At 40.4% G+C, this 22,855-nt stretch overlaps 1 protein-coding gene across 1 annotated transcript; it reads left to right on the forward strand.

The window, feature by feature from the left end:
• Positions 1-1,513: 1,513 nt before the first annotated feature.
• macir (macrophage immunometabolism regulator) lies at positions 1,514-13,008 on the forward strand. Its single transcript, XM_071515494.1, has 2 exons — positions 1,514-1,569; positions 10,500-13,008. Exon 2 carries the CDS (start codon positions 10,507-10,509, stop codon positions 11,158-11,160), a length of 654 nt encoding a protein of 217 aa, XP_071371595.1. The 5' UTR covers positions 1,514-1,569; positions 10,500-10,506; the 3' UTR covers positions 11,161-13,008.
• The last annotated feature ends 9,847 nt before the right edge of the window (positions 13,009-22,855 follow it).

Raw genomic sequence — 22,855 nt, forward strand, 5'->3', positions numbered from 1 at the left:
CCTGCTACACGAGGGTGAGCTAAAAACGCTCCTTGTGATCTTGTGAGCCCTTCAAGTGAACCAAAAAAAAATATTGGAGGTATATTATTTGTATTAAAATAACACTATAGTTTTTTGTATTAAAAGTACACTACATAGCCTATAATAGCCAAACAGAAAGTCATGGGTAGATCCAGGTCCAACATCAACAATCACATAATCAAAAATGATGATGATTGTGTGAGTGATGATTTTTGATATGGGTGCAGTCAATGACACCCAACAAGTTGTTTTTGAAAAATTTGTTGTCAATAAACCTTTGTACGATATGAGGTGCCATCAGTGCACAAAGGGTTTGACGGATTGTTCTTCTGATAGCAGATTTGGGTAGTAGACCCAAATCATTGCTCTTACACTGCTGCATTTTTCCTCTGGCCAAGAAGCGTAAAGTGGCGATTACTTTCGTCTCTGCTGAGAGAGCATAAAGATCTTTCCATAGCTGGTGAGGTGGCCTTCGTCACATAACAAATACCATTCCTGTCTAACTGGTATCTTTTGATTAAATTGACATTATCTAGTGTTTGCAGAACTGTCCTCCTCCCCCTAAATGTGCGTGCAGCCATCTTCTGGTAACTCAGGTAACTAAGGTTAGGACTCTTAAATGGACAGTGACATAGTCATAGTAATGCTGATAACTTGCTCTTACTCCTATGCATAAAAGTAGGACCAAATTTGCTTTTGAATTTTTGGCCAATCGGGACTACTTTTCTTCTGACACACTTGATAACTATGGGCCTTGGTCTAATGTTTTGAACCTGTTTTCCAAGCACAGTCAAGTATTGCAAAAAGTTGACTTGAGACTCTTCAGTCCCTCTGCATTGCATTAGCATTACCCCTTATGAAAGATTAGAAATATTACGAGATTTAAAATTATTTCTCTAGTTTTCTGTATCATAACAACTAAAACAGCTACTAACAGACACACAACACGACCATAGCCTATTGCCACCTTGTGGACACCACATAATTGACCCCTTTGACTAAATACAGTGTTTTCTAAAACAATAGTTAAATTACCCAGTGGATTTTGAGTTAAATACTAGGCCTATCTGCATAATGAGACCTTACTCATTGTGAGTTTTTGGCAATTCTTTACTATAAGTAGCCTATGCCTATATCTTGCACTTATGGCTGTAACAGGACATTGTTAATTGATATGCTCCCTTTAAATTTTCACTTCATTTTACCTTTGGGTCTTTGTATTATTCCTTAACCTGGCAATATTGCTGCTGCCATGTGAAAACTTCCCAACTCCAATTTTGGTGATTTTCATTTTTCAGCTTCAAAGAATCCCACGACCTCTGGCCTTATGAACTGGATAATTAAAAAAAAAAATGCATGGCAGTCAAGCTAAAAAGAAGGCTGTTTTTTCTTGGTTCCTGAAAGGTTGATGTTCTGAAGATAGGAGTCGCGAGGGCTTTTATTTTGAAAAACGTGGACCGGAGGTTTCATTTTTTTATTCCTGCAGGTTTGACAGCGGTCGGACAGACGAGGAGAGGAGTGAACATCTGATTCTCTGCAGTCGAACAGGTTTGTTATTCGTCGGTGTATTTATGCAGTCACCGTTGTATAGTTCCTCGCCAACCGTGAGATTATTAACCATGAGATATTTCACCGAGGATTAAACGGTACAGGGACACCAACCGTAAATTTGCCACCATCATGGAGAATGGTCAAATGCGTCCTATGGCCTCTATCTAATAAGGATGATAGGAATCAGTGTTTTAAATTACAAAATGCTTCATATGTTTCGTGTTGGTAACATAGACTATTAAAGACAATATATGGTCCTAAGACGTTAATTGTTGTCGTTTCCATGCAGTGGTGCTGGGCTTCCCAACCAGCACGGAAAAACAGGATGAAACCGGCCTGTCATGTTTTTTTTTTCTTCTTTTTTTTTTTTTTTTTTCCTCTTTTTGTTTTTGTTTTTTACGACAGCCGTCTTTTACACAGCCTAACATATTTACATATTATTAAAAAAATATTTACATTTTTTTTTTTCATACAACTTCAAACACGTACGCATATTATATCTCGTGTTGGCTATTATGTTACGTGTCTTATTGTGGAGTAGCCTATTTCTGTGATGGCAATGACTGAATGGCGCATCCCTCGTGATATTGAATGGGAGGATTTTCTACGGGCATTGCTCTCTGTTTTAGTCAGGGAGTCTGTGATTGTACGTTATTTGTGGATATGATCAATTTTCTGCGCCATTTATGATTTATGATGGAGTAAATTTGACCGGAGCTTTGATGAAGGGCTTTGACTGAATGGGGTGCGCTTGTTTCTGGATGTGCTTTGAGACAGAGTGGGCTTCTTGTCAATGCCATCAATACCACGCCATGTGTAGGCTATAAACCCAAATCTGCTTGCTCATTAGCCGGAATTCAATAAAAAAAAAAATAGGCCACACTTTTTTTTCCAGCCAGTGCAGTCTATCCATCTCTTCCGCTATCTATTTGGACAATTGCTAGTTAAATGTTTAGGAGGGTGGGGCCACAGTGTACCACCTTCCTATCTATCAAAGAAGGGACACCCGGGCATGAGGGAGGGAATATGTATATGTATTATTCATTATAGTTGTAGTATTTGTTATAGTTTAAGTAGAACCCTCCACCACCAAAACATGCCCCCCACCCCAAATATATATACTATGGGTGTGTGTGTGTGTGTGTGTGTGTTGGGAGGGAGGGGAGACGGGAGGGGATTACCTATAGCAGTGGTTCTCAATGTGTAGAAGAATGACTATTTTGATCATAGTTTCATTGTTATCTCGCTACCTACAATACAGATAGTCATGGAATTCTGGACAAAATCATATCTAACAATAAAAATATTCTCAGATTTGGGTTTGAGAGACAAAGTCTCATCAATAGGGGGTCCGTGGCCCTAATGTGGACTAAATTAGGGGTCCTTGATATGAAAAAGGTTGAGAATCACTAAACTATACAATGCATATTTTAGAAATGTGTTGATTGGTTGTTAGCTTATGAGGTGACATTAGTTATTTATACAATATTTATGTATGGGACAGCAATACCAATACCTACCAATGTGCCTAATATAAGCTTAACTGATAATTAATAGGGATGGGACGATACATCGAAATTCAATATCGCAATATAAAAAGGCAAGTATTTTGGGGCAGGAAAATGAGTGGTGATATTAGCTCCATTTTATTCTGCTGTAGTAATCACAAATTAGACGGCTTGACCATCACTATTTCACAAGCTCTTCTCTTATTGGTTACATGGTATCTTGGTTGTATTGAATCGCGAACCTCATCTCGCGTATAGAATCGTATCGTGAGATCAGCATTTCGTCCCGGAAGGAATAGTTCACCCAAAAATTGAAAAAAAACTCTGTCATCATCGACTCCCCCTCATGCCAAATGAAACACAGGTGAAATCTGTTAGTCCATATAACACACAGGGAGGCTGCCAGCACAACTTGGTAGCAGCCTTCTCCAAAACAACTGAAGTCAATGGGGAACTGGGGCCTATACTACGAAGCAAGTTCAACAAAGTCAGGGTATCTTTGAGTTAGCCGGCTTCACTAAACCTAACATTGGCAATCCTGGATAACCGGTCTCACGTAGCTGGTTATCAGCTGGCTCTGTCAACCCAGGATTTACCTATCCAGCTATGAGCATGTTCACATGAAAGAGGCGGGGTTTGTAACAAATACCCAATCACATGCAACATGGACAGATCTAGATCAGACAATTCGGATAAGATAAGATGAAACTATTGAAGTAATATGATTCAGCGGGGAAAAGGACATAGAATAGGCCCATAAGCGCAAAACTATAAAATAATAGTAAAAAAATAGGCGAAAATAATAAAATAGGCTAATCAAACAATAAAAGCCATAGAGAATAGACCTAATTATAGGATGATATAAGCCCTAATATTTCCTGCTGACATTTTAAATCGGAAAGAAATGGATAGCAACTAACATTGGGTTCTTCTCTCAAGAAGAACAAATTCTTATAATGAATAACTGTCAGCATTACAAAACATAACCGCGAAAAGTAAAAGTTGTTTCTGCTTCCAAGGCTAGAGAGGATGACTGGAGGAACTGTCTGTCATCAGGACACAGTGGGAATATTTTTCATTGATAAAATAGTTTGTGGACACACTGAGGCTGTAAAAAGATTTTCTATTCATAAAGTCGGCCTCATGTTCTTCGGGGCTGCGGTAATGGAATATGAAATAGCTTACATTGAACCAAACACTGTCAGGAATCCAATTAAATAAAGTCAGCACAATTAATATATGCAACGGTAACTTCCATTAATAATATGGTCATATGTAACCCTATATATATATATAGCCTACCTGCTATATCTCCGATATAATAAGTTATCATGGAAAACAGCGTGATTCTACTGGTCTGTAAACACGTCGCCCTGCCAACAGCACTTCTTACTGTCTGTTAATTCAAAAATAGCCTAACAGTTTTCAGTTTTTTATTGTGATTTCCATTTGTATATTTGTCCATATCGGGATCCAGTAGGAATGGTGACTCCCTGTTTCCAGAGAGCTGATTGGTCAGAAGGCGGGCCTTTCATACGTTTTTGATCCGATACCCTGAACTTAACCTGCTCCGGAGCAGGTTGCCATGGTGATCTACCCCGGTTAAAAGTGAACCACCGTCGTAACCCTAAAAACCCAGGGTTAAACCTGAAGTTACCTCACTAACCCCAAATCCTGCTTTGTAGTACAGGCCTCTGTCCTTAAGAGTTTCAAAACAAAAACAGCCAAACAATCACACTGTGAATAGAAAGACCTATACACCATTATTTGTTGCAAATCAATCAGCTGTAGTTAAGATTTGCACTAAATGATGGTGTAAATATACTGTAGGTCTTTTTGGAACTCTGAAGAACTGGTCCCCACTGACTTCAGTTGTTTTGGAGAAGGCTGCTATGGAGTTGTGCTGGCAGCCTCCCTGTGTGTTATATGAACAAACTTCACCTGTGTTTCAACTGGCATGAGGGTGAGGAGATGAGGACAGAATGTTCATTTTTGGGTGAACTATTCCTTTAAGCTGCACTTCACTGAGGTAGAATAATGAAAAAAAATATTGTGCACAAATTTCATGTTTTTTTTTTTTGTCATGTAGGCTTATACTCTCCCACCCATATTGGGTGGTAACACATTAATAATGCATTACATTAATATTAGTCTACTTTATTCAGTATTGAGTATTGTAATCACTATTGTAATATCGGTACTAATACTGCAGTTGCCAATCAAAAAGAAAATTTGTTTTGTTATCCCTTCAATATCAAAATGAAGATGAATTATATCTTTTGATTTAGGTCTACATTTTAAGCGTTTAGCTGATGCTACCCAAGCATAGGATGATATGAGCTAGCCTAGATGCAAAATGGCAGGCAAGCTGGGTGGAAGTATTCCTGTGATTTTTATCAAGCCAAATGTTAACAGGAACATTGTTATCGACTGTAAATTGTGTGTGGGCACAAAAGGTCCTTCCACTGCAAATAATACAACTTCAAATATCCTGAAGCAGCTGAAAATGACACAGCAGCATCACAACAACAGCCAAACTCATGGTGAAAGATCTCAAATTGGACTTTAAATGACAAGCAGGAATCAACAACAGTTGTAGGCGACAGAAAAAAATTAAAGGGGCATTTAGTAATCTCTCAACCATATTGGCGACTGGTTGAATTTCTCTCCTCCTACATAAATCTCTGGCAGAACCCCCCCATCCCTCCCTCCCGTCCCTGTGAGCTGTGGTCAGCCTGTAAACGGAATAAGTAATTACATGAAGGTTGCACACTTCTCTCCATATGAAAATATTTATTTTACACCACCGACATGTTTCGGCAGTATGCCTTCTTCAGGGTATGTTCCAAAAACTATAAAAAAAAGGTAGCACATCTCAAATTTCCAAGTCAAGGAGGACAAAATACTAACATTTTACTTGTTTATTTGGCTCACATCACAATAGAAAAACGCTTTTGACACAGAGCCTTCTTCAGAGCGTTTGAGCTATACAGGTTCAATTTGGTAATATAAGGGCAGAGTTAATACACAGCTGGGAGTTGGACCCAATTATTTAGGAACCAATCGCTTTTCTTATCCTATGGTTCTAGATACAAGGACCAATCACAATGTGAAGCTTCACAAAACACTGTTTCTGGCCATCACTATTAAGACCATACACTAGATGGCAACAAAGGGACATAGATTAAACAGTCTTAACTTAAAAAGCATTTTAAGCTGTAGTCATCATTAAGTCCATTTGGTGTCATAGTATTGAGTGTGTATATGCAGAACATTTCTCTCTGGGCCAGTCTCTTCAGAACATCACCTCCTCTTGTGGGCATCATGACTTTCTCAATCCCACCGAATTTTAATGAAGAGGGTGAACCATGATTTGCTTCAGCATAATGTTTTGCAATTGCATAATCCATATTGCCTGTACGGATTGCAGTTTTGTGCTCCGATATTCGTTGTTTAAGGGGCCGTTTGGTTTGTCCAACGTATGCTAGACCACAGGGACATAATAACATGTAAACCACATGAGTAGACTTACAGTTTATAAATTCCCAAATAGGAATTTTCCTCCCAGTGTGAGGATGATTGAACGATTTCGTATTTGTTGTATTGTTGCAGCAGGCACAGTTACCATGTTCCATTGTTCTTGTATAAATTATAGGGTCACTTAGCCTGGATCAGTTGGGCCATTACTCAAACGATGATGTCCCAGAAGAGCAAACTAGTTAGCCATGAACTAGCCATGAACAGGCTCACGATTAGGCTTGCTCATGTGGGCCAGGCGGGGCCAAGGAAAGACACTAATGTGCATGTATTTTCAGCCATGGAAGTAGGGATGCCAGATGCCCGGTTTTAGACCGGACTGTCCAGTTTTCAGATGCATTGTATGGGTGTGGTCAGAAGGGTCGACCAGACGCTTGAATGTCCAGTCAAAATCAGTCTGTAAGCAATATTCTATTCTAGCCCTGCTGATATTTCCTGATCGTGGGTTGGTATTAGGAATGTCCATCAAAAATCAATGATCGATTTATTGTTTGTTATGTATCACGTCGATTAACCTTAACCGTTAGCGGCTGTTTGAATTGCGTCATCGCAGCCGGTTAGTCCAACTGCGCAAATGACCATTAAACCAAAGTGAAGAGCTACTTGCAAGAAATGCCTCCACCACTTGATACGAATCCACTGGACTGGTGGAAAGCCAACCAGGTAGGATTCCTGGTCTGACAGCACTAACGCAGCGGTGCCTCTGCACCCCGGGACCTCTGTCCCGTCAGAGCGTCTTCTGTGGGACCTCTGTCCCATCAGAGCGTCTTCTCCGATCATGCTGATCTGTATAAATGAAATGTTCAGGCAACAGCACTAAAACAGTTAACCCCAGACGATTTGGTCAACAATAGTTTTTTTTAAATTTCATTTGGAGTTTGGAAACGTTATTTCAGTCGGATTAATAGTGGAATATGAGAATCCCAAATGAAAATGCGGCAGGATTTTACGAGCCATAACTGCATCGCCTACTAATACTGTAGCCTCAGCCTACATAATATTCTTATTTTGTTCTTTATGATTATAGCCTCCATTCAGCTTCAATATGCTTGTCAGTGTGACTTATGTTGTTTGTCTGGATAATGCTTCGATTCGAAGTGTGTGTAGTGGCGCACGTGTTTAACTAGCAGTGCAAATTGATCAAGACTGTTTTTGAAAATGTGCATCCCTAGTTGGTATGTGTTGCTTTAACACGCTAAAGGCGTTTTGACAGGCTCATGACTAGAGCACGGGTAATTTCCACCAATCACAAGTGACCATATCACCCCACATGGGTGGATGTTTTATTGTGGTCTGTCTGTCTGTCTCTCTCTCTCATTTCACCAAGTCAGGGCTTGCTGCATGAATTTGCTAGTCAAGCTGGCACTGACTTGGGGCAGCCAACTTGTATCGAGCTCTCATTAAAGGACATCAAGTCCATCCATCAGCCTGTGTACCCCAGTGCCTTTTTTGGGTTGATAGCCAGAGACTTTCACCTGCTGAGTTGTCCTGTTCTGAGAGCACCGATCCCGAGGCTGAAGCGCGAGATACAATGCGTTGTATCTCTTCTTTGTATGTAAAAATCGGCGAACTTATCCTTTAATGTTAGGCAAGCTCCGGTGTAGCATTGTTGCGCTTGATGTAAGCCAGATACTAGCCTTAATGAAAAGAGCAGTGTAAAATCCTGGCAATTTGAATAATTCGAGGCTATTTTCTCTTGCTAACATCTATCAAGGTTTTGGACTCAGAAATGTTAAACTGACATTATGGAGTTTGCTAATAATGTTGCTTTACTCACCCTGATGTGATGTTACACCTCTACATGTGCCTTCTCCCTCTCCATGAAGAGCTAGGGGGGGTGTCTTTAGTCAGAGTGCGCTGCAGGAAACGCTCCAGCTCAGTATCTGCTCTTTGTTCAGGCATTAAAGTCTTTTAAGGTTGCTTTATACTCCTAAGTTTAAAAAAAACATCAACATTTTTTTATGTACAAAATTAATGTTGTTTGACCGCTATCTATCTGTGACAGAGAGAGAGAGATACTTGATAGGAGAATGCCATGAGAATGTGCATACCTCCACGCTGTACACCATGCATATACAGACTTTTATGAGTCAGCTGTAGTGAGTGTGATGTAGCAATGTGGCAAAGAGGAGGGTAATAGCAAAGAGGGAATTTGGGTGCCATTTTATTTTGAGTCTTAATCTTTTCAGCGCACTATAGTAGCCTATTAGGTCTCATCAGAGTTAAATATAATAACATTTATAGATGTGTGCGTTAACCTCCTTTTTTCTGCGAGTGTGATTTTTATACTAGTGCGAGAGCAGATTGAAGAAAGATTAAGGAGGTTCGCAAACATGTAAATTTGTATCACATCTTATCCCCAAATTATAAAGATTACCAGAAATCGTAGCGAATAATAATCTAGAACATGTGTTTCAGAGAATGTAAACAGTACTACTTCTGTTGTTATTACATCCGTGCTAACAAAGCACGCCACTGACATGTTGCTTTCCGGTGGTCTACGCACAGAATCAGACCTTAGATTGGGCCCAAAAAAACAAGCCCATGTACGTTCTGTCTGAGCCCGGCACGGGCCCGTCCCATTGGCTGCATTTATGGGCCCGAGCCTGGTTAAAACCAAAATTTTCTTAGTAAGTTGGCTGTTTATAAGTAAACTAATTCCGAATAATCAGAATTACGTGCGGGATCTTACTGAATAGCCTACTTCCTCTCGCAAAGGACTCGCAAAGCGAGTGGTGACCGTCGGTCTGCTCTATATTTTACAAGGTTTGGCAAATCAAATGCAGGTTATTCTAGCGATGTCCATGGGAATGCCAATCATCTCTCTCATTCCTAGAAAGCAGAAAAGGCAGCTAAACCCTAAATCTCCCCGTCATTAGGAATTTGTTGTTTGTGGTTGGCCTTCTGGGGTTTTTGTCTTGATCTCATTGACACAAAATGATTTTTGCTTTGCAACAGCTTTGAATCCCATGCTTGGCTCACCCCAGATCATACGACCATATGTCCATTTTAATCGAGTGTTTGAGCTGCATTCCATTGTACTCGGAACTCTGAGAAAAACGACTTCCAGCACGGAAAAGTTTGTAGTTTCCATGTGTAACGTAATTCAGTTGACTTGTGCTTCGTTACTTGGTAGAAGTCTTTGCTGTATGAACTCGCCTGCTAACATAACTAGAGCTGTCAGATAGCTACCGTTAACGTTAATGGGTAAAGGCTGTTGCGTCCATGTTTTCCCGAGAAGACGCACTGGAACGCATTTAGATCGGAGGTCGGTAGTTCCAACTCGGAACTTCTGACCTCCGACTTCCAATGGAGTGCACCAATAGTGCCAAGTGGTTCACAAAGCTTTCAGCAATAGCTTTAGTATTATTTATGGATTTAGTAGTCAATTCGAAAGCCTTTAGGGAGATTAGATGTCCTTTTACCCCAATTGTTGAAGAACAAAACACTTTCAGATATACTCTAGTCCACAAGCCTGGAGAATTTACTTAAGCTCATGAGATGAAACAAAGGTCAAAGTGCAACATATACTGTAGGACCCTGTAAAAGAGTGGTTCTCAACTGTGCATCAAGGAGTCATCATCTTCCAAGAGTCTGCAGGTTTTCATTCCATCCAAACACTGCAGCAGCTCATTTCTCTGATCAACACACCTTCAACCAGAGAGGAGGAACTAATCAGTGAAATCAGCTGCTGTATGATTGCTTGGAATGAAAGCCTGCAGACTGACTGTTGGAACCTCAGTACCACACGGTTGAAAACCACTGCTTTAAAGAGTAAACCAATGTGATTTTTGCAACACTGGTAAAATGATACCACAATCTGTTATACAACAGCGATTGAGTGATGTTTGTTTTGTTTTTTTTATCTCTGCCTTTCTTCAGTCAGGCTATGTCTGTAAAGATGGAAATGGATATCAGTGGAGTGTCAAGGGCTCCCATCTCCATTCTACCTGCTGCTGAGGTCAAAGCCACGTTGAAACCGGAAGCAGACAGACCCCGCTGTGCCAGCACCCCTTGTTCGCCCATCAAAAGTACTGTTGCAGGATACCAGATCCTCCACATGGACTCTAACTACCTGGTGGGCTTCACCACCGGCGAAGAGCTGCTCAAATTAGCCCAGAAGTGGTCGGCCAGCACTCCGGAGAAGAGCCCTGTATCGGAGGCGTTGCCCAGCTCCGTCCCAAGCACTGTCCCCAAACCGTTGGACTTGGGCATCCACCGGGCGTCACGAATCTTCAAAGCCAAAAGCCGTTACTACCAGCCCTACGACATTCCTGCTGCCAACGGGCGGAGACGGAGGCGTATGCCCAGCTCAAGTGACACCTTCCTCAGGTCCCTGGCCCACGGGGAGCCTGGAAGGGGCCTGCACGGGCCTTTACCCCTCTGCCTGCTTAAAGGGAAGAGAGCCCAGTCCAAGTCTCTGGACTACCTCAATCTAGACAAAATGAGTATCAAGGAGTCGGCAGACACAGAGGTCCTGCAGTACCAGCTGCAGCACCTCACCCTGCGCGGAGAACGGATGTTCACCAGAAACAAGACATGAAAGCACACCGGAAGGCCTTTCAGGCGCCATCTACCCTGCCGGGGATTTGGGTGCTATTTCCAGCTGTGTGTTTCTCTCAACTCAGATTATAGGCAGTTCTTTAACGAGACACTCAACGGGCCGATAATCTTGTTATTTTATTAAGTGGGGGGTTACAAGTGGGTCTCTGAGACCCAAACTAAAGTATACCCTATACACATAGATTTTGTGAAGAAAATGCTTAAGTTAGTATTTACACTGTAAGAGGGTTGTTTAGGTACAAACATGTGAAGTATGTCAAAATTAGCAATAACTGGTGAACTTATTTATTGACAATGTTGTGCGTACTGTACTTTGGTGTGGATGCGCGAGAGTATGTACGTGTGTGTGTGTGTGTTCCTCTTAAAACTGGTAATGGATGTGTTACTAATGCCTCTATTGCAGAAAAAAGGGTTTCTTTCCTGCACTTGATTGCACTGTTAGACATCTAACGTATACAGACCTAGCATCTCTATAAACTACAGCACACCTTTATGTTGTCAACCACTATGGCACCAATTAGCAGTTAGCATTAGACCCTACAATATTGTATGTAAGGTAGCCTTGTGTACATTTCCATGTAAAATCACTCTTACACACTTCTATTTTTCCTCGAGCTAAACACAAAGGAAATGTAGACTTGTTAACCAATGACTGTTACATGATTAAAGGTTATTTAAGACAGAGCTTCTTGAGAGGATTTACCAGGGAGAGGCTTATCATTAGAGTGCCTGAGGTGAAATTACCTACTGATATACAGAATTAACCCATCTTCTCTATTTCTACGGCTGTGGATGAATAGTCAGAAGTAGGGCTATAACGGAGTTGACTGTCGGGGTGCGGGGATTTCCAACAAATTTTTATCCATTCTTTGCCTGCAAGTATTGTCCTGATAGCCTTTAAATGGCCTAGGTTTCAAGATTTTTTTTTTCTTTATAATTTTTTTTTTTTTTTTACCCCAATTAAACGCGGGAGATCCCTGTTCGTTTCTAAAAATGACTTAAAATGAAACGTAAAATTTTGGAATGGTTCTGGCCAAAAGGTGATGATCACCAAACACCTAATAAGTATCTGAATTGCTTTCTGTCCCCATACTTTAAATTGTTGTTGAAACAAATGAGTTAAAAACTACAAAGGCTGCAAGTCTAGCCAATGGAGTTAAAATTGTTACAATCAAAATTAACAAAAATAATAATAATAAATAAATGAATTAACCCAAAATCTATTGTTTGTTGTTGGCCAGTGGTTTCATTTGTGGCACTCATCCAAATTTGCTGGTTCTTACTCATTTCTCAAACCTAAAATGTGGCCTAAATAGGACATTTAACATTCAGATTTACAAGCAAATACATGCCGATTCCCTATCCACAGATTTTGATCATTATCGAGGCCTAAGGCTATACAAGATATTTCTATGGCCATCATGTGACCACTATAACCTCTTCCAAATAAAATAACTCAGGACAAAGCTAGGCTATTGTTGGTGTGTGTTTGTCAGTGTGAGCCTAAGTATGCTCAGTATGATTTGTATGGCTCAAAACTAGGCCTACTCAAACCTTCAAGATATTCTAGAATTGAACATCATTAATTCACCCCTTATTTGGCGTAAGCCTGGTAGTTTGTTCCAGACAAAGTGTCCCCAGAGCAGCAGAGGTGTGCTGCCATATACTGATACAACCTTTTTGAAAGAATCTCAGTAGAGTGTGGCAGATTCAGGACAAATCAACATGTTTTTCAGATTACCCACACTAGCATTAATGCTTACCCACAAAAATGAAAAAGTGAACATTGGAACCAATTTTCAGAGTTTTTTATGGCAGTAATTTCCCCAACCCCATAGTAATATTCCTAATATCCTGACATGGCAGACGTGGTTACCCTACTCAGGCGGGATGAGGGCTAGACAGGTCTAGTATTTACAGGTTTTTCCATTGAATTATATTTTCTGTCTGAATCAATTCATTTCTTTTTTCAACAAGAGCAACAATGTCCCAGAATTCAGGTTAAAGAAAGTCTTGTTGCATCCTCATCCCGGCTTGTTTAGGCTGAAAACACAGACACAATTCATATCTGCAATATCTTGTGCTCATTTGATGGATACTCACTAGGACAAGCCTAACACCATCCTACTCTATTGTTTTGATATTGTTTTAAAGTATGAAGTCCCTGCACCAGTATGATGCTGGTTCTATGTTTAAAGACGATTCTCCTGGACACAATTTAGTTCTTATCACCCTCATAGAGGCTCCTGTACCACATGGCTATGAAAACCAAAGGGCAATCCTGGAAAACCTTTATCACATTTTTTCCCAGTGAGATTTACAGTATGTGGGGTGCATAGGACGCATCATTAAAGGTGCTATATGTATCATTCAACATATCACTGTCAAATTAATAGTGCAACCTCGTTTTAAATACTGTAAACAAATGTGACCATGGTGGAGACGATTCCCATAGACCCCGTTGATTCCTATCCCTTCCTCCGTGGCGTCTTTGATTGATTGTATATATTTGACAAATTAAAATTAATGACGTGTACAAATCTTCAGGCAGAAGATATACATGAATTAAAAGAAAAGGGTCAGGATAACACAATAAAATTAGCAACATTTGCTCCGGAAGAACAGCGCCCTCTTCCTGTTTTGTGCCGTAAAGCAATCCAGCAAATTTTCCCGCCAAATCCAACCCGGTGCACACAATGTAAAATGTAGTGTAGAGGCCGGTAGTGTTAATCTCTACCAATCTTCTCAGTGATGGTCTCATTTGTTTATTGCAATTATACTTATGTCTCAAAATTAATGTGGTAATGATTTATTGATATTGATATACAATTACACATGTAGCACCTTTAAATAGCTAACGATTCACTTGAAGTATTCTTTGCTTTAGGTGACATTATTGTGTGCATGATTAGTGGCGAATGATAATTTACCTGTCAAAATGAATTTTAAGATTACATACGCACTGTTAACAGACTGATGCAATCAATCAAATTGACCAGGGAAATAAAGATGGTGGCCACCTGAAAGTGTACCGTTAGGCCTTCTTGTTCCATCCCACAATGCAATGCAGTGCATTCCAAGCTTTTTCTTCACTCCTTCCTCTATCAAACTGGCAAGAAGAGATGCTAACTTTAGGATGCCTTGATCTCTGGGTTGTGTATGAAAATGGCATCAAATCATTCGGCTGCCATCTTTGTGCACCAGGTTTATTGTCAAAGTTTGACGCTGCAGGCATTTCAATCTTGTCGCCCACCTTTCCATAAGCAACTACATATACCCAGTTAATATTCTTTGTTGATGTGACTTAGAAAGATAATGTTCCCATATTGCCATATTAAGTATTAATCAAAACAGTCACCTGCACAGTGTCTGTCTTCACTATCAACTCCATATTATGTAGTCATAGTGTACATAGTAGACTGAATTAATCAAGTACCACTCAGTCACAACTGCTACCATGCCGTACTAAATATTAGCCACGTTGTCCATGTTGTAGTTTGTTTTGATACTGCTGCTGGTCTGAATGGAAATTTAAAATTCATCTTAGTTTAATTACCTTTGGCATGGTTTGATTTGCCTTTCCTAATTTACTCTTTTTCCACATGATCTGACATTTCGACCTGATTCGAGCAACTGAATCCAATTCAACTGAAACTTCAGTGTGATTGTAAATGTCATTCTAGTTAATCCAACGCAGCATGACTACTACTCAGTCAGGTTGAGCAAATGATCTAATTGCAACCTGCATAGAAATGTATTCAGTATATCCTGATAGTCATTGTAGGCACCTTGACTCTACGGTGGAATCTGTTAACATATCCAGCAGTGTTGTTATTCAGTCCAACAATTCAGAGCGGTATTGTTCATATTATTTTCAATCCTGTCGGTCAATTTTAGCAACCTGCACATGGAAGAATCCATGATACCTTTTTGCTGGCTTTTGTGATATATAGAAAATGGTGAAACTTGGAATATTTATCTATTGACTGAGAATGCTTTACAGTTTAAAATAATATTTGAAGAACCATTTTGGTAAAAACACAGTTTACACTATAGAGAACTAGTGATTGAGGGGAAGTCTATGACGTTCTGTCAAACTGGCCATTATTATATGTGATGGTAAAGGAAATCTTTCCAAGCATCAGAATAAACTATCACACTTTTTTTTTTTTTTTTGGCATTTCTGCTTTATTAGACACAGTCACAGTAGAGAGAGACAGGAAAGAGGGGATGACGTGCAGCAGAGGGCAGCTGTCGGATTCAAACCCGCACCGCTGCGATTAGGACTTAGCCTTAATGGTACGCACTCTACCAGTGGAGCCGCCCTTGTTAACCAACTTTTAAAAAAAGTTTTTGTTGAACTGCATTTTATCATTGTTATCAAATCTCATCATTCAGTTTGAGCATTGTGTTTTTGTACTTACCTATTTACGCTCCTTGATGTGACTGACTGTTTTACATTTATTATATTTCACTGAACATTGCTATTAAAACACTATGCTATTAATATGTCTGGAGTTTTTTTTTTATAATAAGACAACACTTAAAGAAAGGGGTACTAATAAAATAACAATGCTGTAGTTACAGGGTAACAAAACAATAAGTCCAGGAAAATTAAGGGGTAACAATTTTGTAATTATGAGAGATTTATAAGGTTGCTATGGTGTAACTATTTTCGTACTTAAAAATAGGACAATTACAAGGTACAGTAACGTAATTAGGGGGGGCAAAAGTAGTGTTATTGGTGCTTGTTCCCTGTAGTTATGCAGTAAGTCCAAAGTGTGCGGGCTGTAAAATACAGCAGTGCTTGTTCCCCTCTTGTTCACTGTAGTTATGGAGTAAGTACAAGGTTGCCCCACAGTTTAACAGAAAATCACATCTAACTACTTTGGTAATCAATGTTAGGAGAGGAGACCCTAGACCAGCTGTTTGGGGACATTTCTGTAACAATATAACATACACAAAAATATGGAACTTAAACACAGTAACAGACTTAATTGAACATACAAGAACTTCATTGAATGTAATATACAGTATGTTGAGATGAAATATCAAATATGTAGTTTCTGCCTTTTCTTCAGGTCTTCCATCTTCTCTTGCAGTTCAGGGCAGCCTGGACAAAAGTCCTCAGCTGAGCACAATAGTCTTTTAATGTTGTCCCAGCTGTGAACTTGGAGACTGCAAAGTCCTCCCCCTCCAAAGGTAGTGCCACCTGTAATCACAGTTAATAATATGGCAATACAATCATCCATAAAAAGAAAAAAAAAAAATGTTTTAACTGTCACAATAAAATTCATTAAATGTTCCCTTTTAGGACTGGACGGTTGCTAATTTACAATAGTTAATGTAAAAATGGGGAGGAGTGAATAAAGAAAAAATTGACTGCAACTGAAGTAGGACAGCTGTCAGAGACACAAGTGCCGGTGCATGTTCTCTACAACATCACTGTACTGATGCGTAAGACTTGCTTGATATGCTATGTAGCCAGCTTGCTATCGGAGGAAATTTGAACTTACCCTAATGATCAGAAATTTCATTTTCAGAGAACAGCCATATCCTTTGTTCATTCACTGTGTGCAAATTCCTCTATGAACCAACTAAAGTCCCCACTTGAGAGCTCGGAGATCATTGGCACGTTCGACTGTCAAGTCTTCCTCAGCTTGCCAATTAAAATCACAAACACAGGTGTATTTATAATGACATCAGCCGTAGTCATTACCATAATTGATTGCTTTGTTGATTCTAGATCCCCTCCTCTATGGCTTAGAGTCATCTCCTCAATGCCCATGCATTTTAAACTGGCCATTGAGTGGTGCTCTTTTTGAAAATGCCTTGCTACAGGGGATGTGACATCATTCCGCCTGATGGCGCTCTTATGTTCACCTAGTCTTATTTTAAGTGGTCTTGTGTAACCCATTCCACAAACAAATTATGTACATGGTGGTACAAGTGATTCTGTCTCGAATGAAAAATCTCTTACCCGTCCATGGGTGTGTGAGGCTGTTTCCCTTTGCAATGGGTGCAAGTTTGGCACCGATAGCAGCATGTTTTAGGTTGAAAATAAGGCTTAGGAGGGGTATACATGTCTGAACGCACCACTTGATCTTTAATGTTTTCACATCTCTTATAGGAGAAAAGAGGATCTTGCAAGACTGGGTATAATTTTGGGTCTGGAAACTACATATAGCAACAAATTAGAAAACAGATGTCATTTTCCCAGATGTCAATATGACAGCCATCTTGAATTAAAAATGTGAATTTCCCAGTATCTCAGCTTCTAGATGAGCTAGAGTCAAGATTCTGCAGGCTACATTTTCAGGGTCAAGGAATCCAATGGTGCTAACTAGAAGAAGGTACAGACGATTAAATAGGTTATGGAAGTCAGGCCTGCTCTTGCAAATGCATATTTATATGTAGATGAATTCTTCAAGGATAACGCACAGCTTAAAGATGTTTGCTGGGAAGCCATAAAGAGAGTAGAAACAGCCTGCTCCAATGGAAACATATCCAGGAGGGATGAATCCGAAAAGCAAGCTAATGTCGCACTTCTTGAAGCCCCAACTAAAGCTGAATTGGTGAAGGCGTTCAGTGAGTGACAGGTCCAAAAATGCCATGTTCCTGTCCATCATGAACTACCTGCATCAAGTGGCGACAGTGCTCTTCTTTGTGGCAGGATCTAGAAATGCTGACCTGAAGCTTCGCTCCAAGCTGGAAAAGCACATGATCGTGAAATGAACACGACCTCTGAAACGCAGATTTACATGCTGTGGACACGTATTATATTAAATTAAGTTTCTCCACCATGAATTGAATTACATTCCCTGCCACAAATTGAAACACATTCCTCCGCCACAAATTGAATTACATTCCAAAGGTTGGCTAATGGTTAAGTTTAGGCAAGTGTGACCAGGCTTACTGGGGGCTTTGATACCTTGAATTACCGACTATGCCACCTAGGGAAGTACAAAAAAGTATATTTATTAAGTATAGGAAAAATAGTTTTTTTTTTTTTATAGAATAGTTTTTATTGGTGAAAAGCATAGGCAAACAACAGACACAATGCCAGATTTACAGGTCACCATTTTTCACAATACCCCACCCACCCTACCACACCACCCAACCACTGCACAACAACAACAACACACATAACAAAAAATAATAATACAGTAAAAAAATATATATATATATGGAAAAGGAAAACAGTGATAACAGATGAAAACTGATACGATAATACCGACAATGAAGTGAATAAGTAGATGGCCAAGAAAAAAGTGGAGGAGTAAAAACAAACAAACAAACAAAAAAAAAAAACCAAAAAAAAAAAAAACAACCTCTGTTTCAACTTATTTATATTCGGCCACGGAGGTAAGGAGTACATTGATCAGGGATCAGCTACAGGCAGGTAACATGTAGAAACACAGGCAATCAGTCAGGAGGAAGAGCAGATAGGCCATTAAAATAGGAAACAAAGGGTTGCCACTTTTTTAGAAAGCGCTCGCTAGACCCTCTAAGTGTAAATTTTATCTTTTCTAGGTGCAAAAATGACATCACATCTTTCAGCCAGGCGGAGAATGGGGGGGTGTAGGCGATTTCCAAGCTAAGAGTATTCTTCGCCTGGCTAGAAGTGTTGCAAAAGCAATCATGTCAACCTCATTAGAATTGCAAGGGAGGGGCTCTGCTGACACCCCAAAAATGGCCAGTAACGGGCAAGGCTGTAAGCTATTATTCAACAACTTTGAGAACACATCGAAAATCGAAGACCAATATGTTCCAAGCTTTGGGCAAGACCAGAACATGTGGGAGAGGTCTGCCTGTAGACTGCCGCAACGATCACATTTGGGATCAGAATCAGGGTAAATTTCATGCAGTTTAGATTTACTGAGGTGGGCTCTGTGCACCACCTTTAGCTGGATCAAACTGAGTCGAGCACAGGATGATGAGGAATTCACCATATCTAATGCCACCTCCCACCAGTCCCCCGCCAGTTCCATTCCCAATTCCTCCTCCCATCTGGACTTTGATTTGGAGACTGTGTCACTGTTCAAAGACATGGTGTCTTGATAAACTTCAGATATAAGCCCCCTCTGAGTTGGAGACAGCCTAAAAAGACTCTCCCATAATAATTCTTGAGGGGGTCTGGGAAACGAATCAAACTTTGTACGTACGAAGTGACGGACCTGAAGGTAACGGAAAAAATTTGAACGTGGCAGATTAAATTTAAGACATAAAGAGTCAAAGCTAGAAAAAATATCACCATCATAGAGGTCTTTGAAACGATCGATACCCAATCTGCTCCAGAGAGTGAAGGATGAGTCCAAAATGGAGGGAGTAAATAAGTGGTTATTGCTAATAGGCCCCAGACTCGATGCTGAGAAGAACTTAAAATGACGGCGGAAATGTATCCATATTTTTAATGTGGACAGCACCAAAGGGTTTGAGGAGTAGCGGGAGGGAGATAGAGGGAGAGAGGAATAAACCAGTGCAGAAAGGGAGGATGAATGGCACGATTGTGCCTCCAGGCTACACCAGTTAATCTCGGGGGTTTTTACCCAGTAAATAAGTTTTTGTATGTTGGCAGCCCAGTAATAGTGCATAAAATTAGGGAGCGCGAGACCACCAAAATTCCTTGGTCTCTGTAAAATAGCTTTGCTGATTCTAGGAACCTTTCCCCCCCAAATAAATGTAGTGATTGCCTGATCCACTGCACGAAAATAAGACTTGGGTAAAAACAGAGGAAGGCATTGAAAAACATACAGAAACTTGGGTAAGATGTTCATCTTAACGCATTGTACTTTTCCTGAGAGTGAAAGGGGCAGACTACTCCAACGCTGAAAGTCTGACTTCATGTTGGTGACTAGTGGGGCAAAGTTGGCCTCGAAAAGGGAGGATAATGTGCGGGTAATCTTAATACCCAGATATTTAAAGCCTGGCTTCGACAGACGAAAAGGAATTGAAGACTGTTTGATTTCTAGGGCAAAAGTATTGATTGGGAAACATTCACTTTTCTGAAAATTTAGTTTGTATCCTGAAAATGATCCAAAGTCTCGTAGGATAGATTCAACTGGGGGGATGGAAGACACCGGGTTAGTTACATAGAGCAAAAGATCATCTGCATAAAGGGACACCCTATGCTCAACACCATAGCGCGTGATACCCTGAAAATGGGGTGAGGCCTTGAGCGCTATAGAGAGCGGTTCAATTGCCATGGCGAAAAGCAGCGGGGATAACGGGCATCCCTGGCGTGTCCCTCTGTATAGTGGAAAGTATGGGGAGTGAATAGAGTTGGTAGTGACACAGGCCAAAGGGGAGGAGTAGAGCAGCCTAATCCATGAAATAAGTGTGTCACCAAATCCAAATTTCTGTAAAACTGTAAATAAATACTCCCACTCTATACGGTCGAAGGCCTTCTCTGCATCTAAGGAGACAATGGCCTCAGGAGGAAGAGAAGAGCTAGACGTATGGATGACATTTAAGAGCCTTCTAATATTGGAAAATGAGTGCCGACCCCTGATGAAGCCAGTCTGATCCTCAGAAATAATCTGAGGAAGAATGTCTTCAAGGCGTCTGGCTATCACCTTAGCAATGACTTTACTTTCGGTGTTAAGCAATGAGATTGGATGAAATGATCCGCACTCTGTGGGGTCCTTGTCCTTTTTAAGTAAGAGTGAGATGGTTGCTTGAGTGAGTGTATGGGGCAGAGATCCATTCTCCAATGACTCATTAAACATATCTAATAGAATTGGTGCAAGTTTGTCACAAAACGTCTTATAAAACTCTGTCCCGTAGCCATCTGGGCCCGGCGCCTTGCCACTTTGCATAGATTTAATAGCCTCTATAATCTCACCTATTTGCAAAGGCCTGTCCAATTCACTGGCCAACTCAGGGTCAATAGTGGGGAACTTTAAGTCATTAAGAAAATTGTCCATACCGCTTCTGTCAGAGGGAGGCTCAGATTTATAAAGGGTGGTGTAAAAGGTCTCAAAGACCTTGTTTACATCTTGGGGGTCGGAAACAAGATTGTTCAACCCGTTTCTAATCTGAGGTATCAACCGAGAAGCTGCCTGGCGCTTGAGCTGATGTGCCAGTAGTCGACTATTCTTGTCACCATATTCATATAACAGACCACGGGAGTGCGACAGCAAGCGTTCCGCTGTTTTGGTGGATAATAAATTAAATTCAGACTGTAGATCTAATCTCTTTTTATACAGCTCTGGAGAAGGGTCTGCAGCATATTGTGCATCAAGCTTGAGAATAGAGTTAGTGAGACCTTGCAACCGTTTTTTCTGATCACTATTCTTGTGAGATGTATAAGAAATAATTTCGCCACGCAGAACGGCTTTTAACGTCTCCCAGAATAATGAATGAGATATTTCGTCGGATTTATTAGTAAGTATGAAGGTATCAATAGATTTAGAGATTTTAACACAGAAATCCTTGTCGGAGAGTAGCAAGGCGTCAAGTTTCCAGGGAGGGCGTTCCTTTCTATTCAGGCTAAAGGAAATATCCAACTGTAAGGGAGCATGATCTGAGATCACGATAGCCAAATAGTCAACTGATTGGACAGAGCCCATGAGAGCTCTGTCAATAAAAAAATAGTCTATACGGGAGAAAGAGTGGTGAACATGTGAAAAAAAAGAGAATGACTTTGAAAGTGGGTTTAAAAATCTCCAGGGGTCCACACACCCATTCTCCCCCATGAAGATCGACAGAGAACTGGACATTTTGGAAGGAGTTGAGTATTTGGGGCTAGAGCGGTCCAGAACAGGGTCCACGGCACAGTTTAAATCCCCCCCAAAAATAAGATGGTGGGTATCCAGGTTTGGGAGAGAGGACAATAGCCTGTCCATAAAATTGACATCATCCCAATTGGGGGCATAAACATTTACTAAAAGAACTGGGGTCTGGTACAAAGTACCTGTCACAATAATATATCTGCCGTTTTGGTCAGCAACAATGTTCGAGGGTGTGAACTGGATCTTTTTGTTCACCAATATTGCTACCCCTCTGGCTCTCGTATTGAATTCAGAGTGAAACACCTGACTGATCCAAGGTTTGCGTAATCTAACCTGATCCGCTGTTTTTAAATGGGTTTCCTGTAAGAACATAATATCAGCCTTCAAGTTTTTAAGATGAGTAAAAATCTTGGAGCGTTTGACTGGACCATTCATAGATTTAACATTCCATGAAATCAATCTAACTGAATGGTCCCTCATACTACCAGAGTTATTTGGTATAGAGGTCATTATTTAGATTGGAGTAGAATGGGCTTGGATAAAGGCAGTGTAGGAAATAGCACCTGAGCTGACCCCTTGCATAGACCAGTGTAAAACCGTGTGGACTCCATGAGTATACAGATAAAGTAGCCAGAGGTAAGAGAAAAAAATAAAAATTCCATATGAGCAACAAATGCACACACAATGAAAACAACAACAACAAAGACAATCCCTTCCTAGGTTCTCTTTCCCAAACAAAGAGAACTGCAGGTATACATTGATAGACCACCAGTGCATCCACTCTCTAACTAGCCTAACCTACAACTGATAGGCTACTCTATCAACTGAGAGCATGGCTCCCTAAGGTAGTGAGTGCAACAGAACAAACCACAATAAACATGTTATGAGTTATATGTGACGCATCAGGGACACATAATTCAATCATTGCCACCGACGTGAGGA

Source organism: Centroberyx affinis, unplaced genomic scaffold (genome assembly GCF_046629955.1).
Source record: "Centroberyx affinis isolate AG114_WGS23_722 - 3 ecotype Tasmania unplaced genomic scaffold, CSIRO-AGI_Caff_v1 ptg000355l_1, whole genome shotgun sequence".
Classification (NCBI taxonomy): Eukaryota; Metazoa; Chordata; class Actinopteri; order Beryciformes; family Berycidae; genus Centroberyx; species Centroberyx affinis.

Excerpts from the sequence above, each read along its gene's own strand:
- macir (XM_071515494.1), top strand. The coding sequence starts at position 10,507 with ATGTCTGTAAAGATGGAAATGGATATCAGTGGAGTGTCAAGGGCTCCC.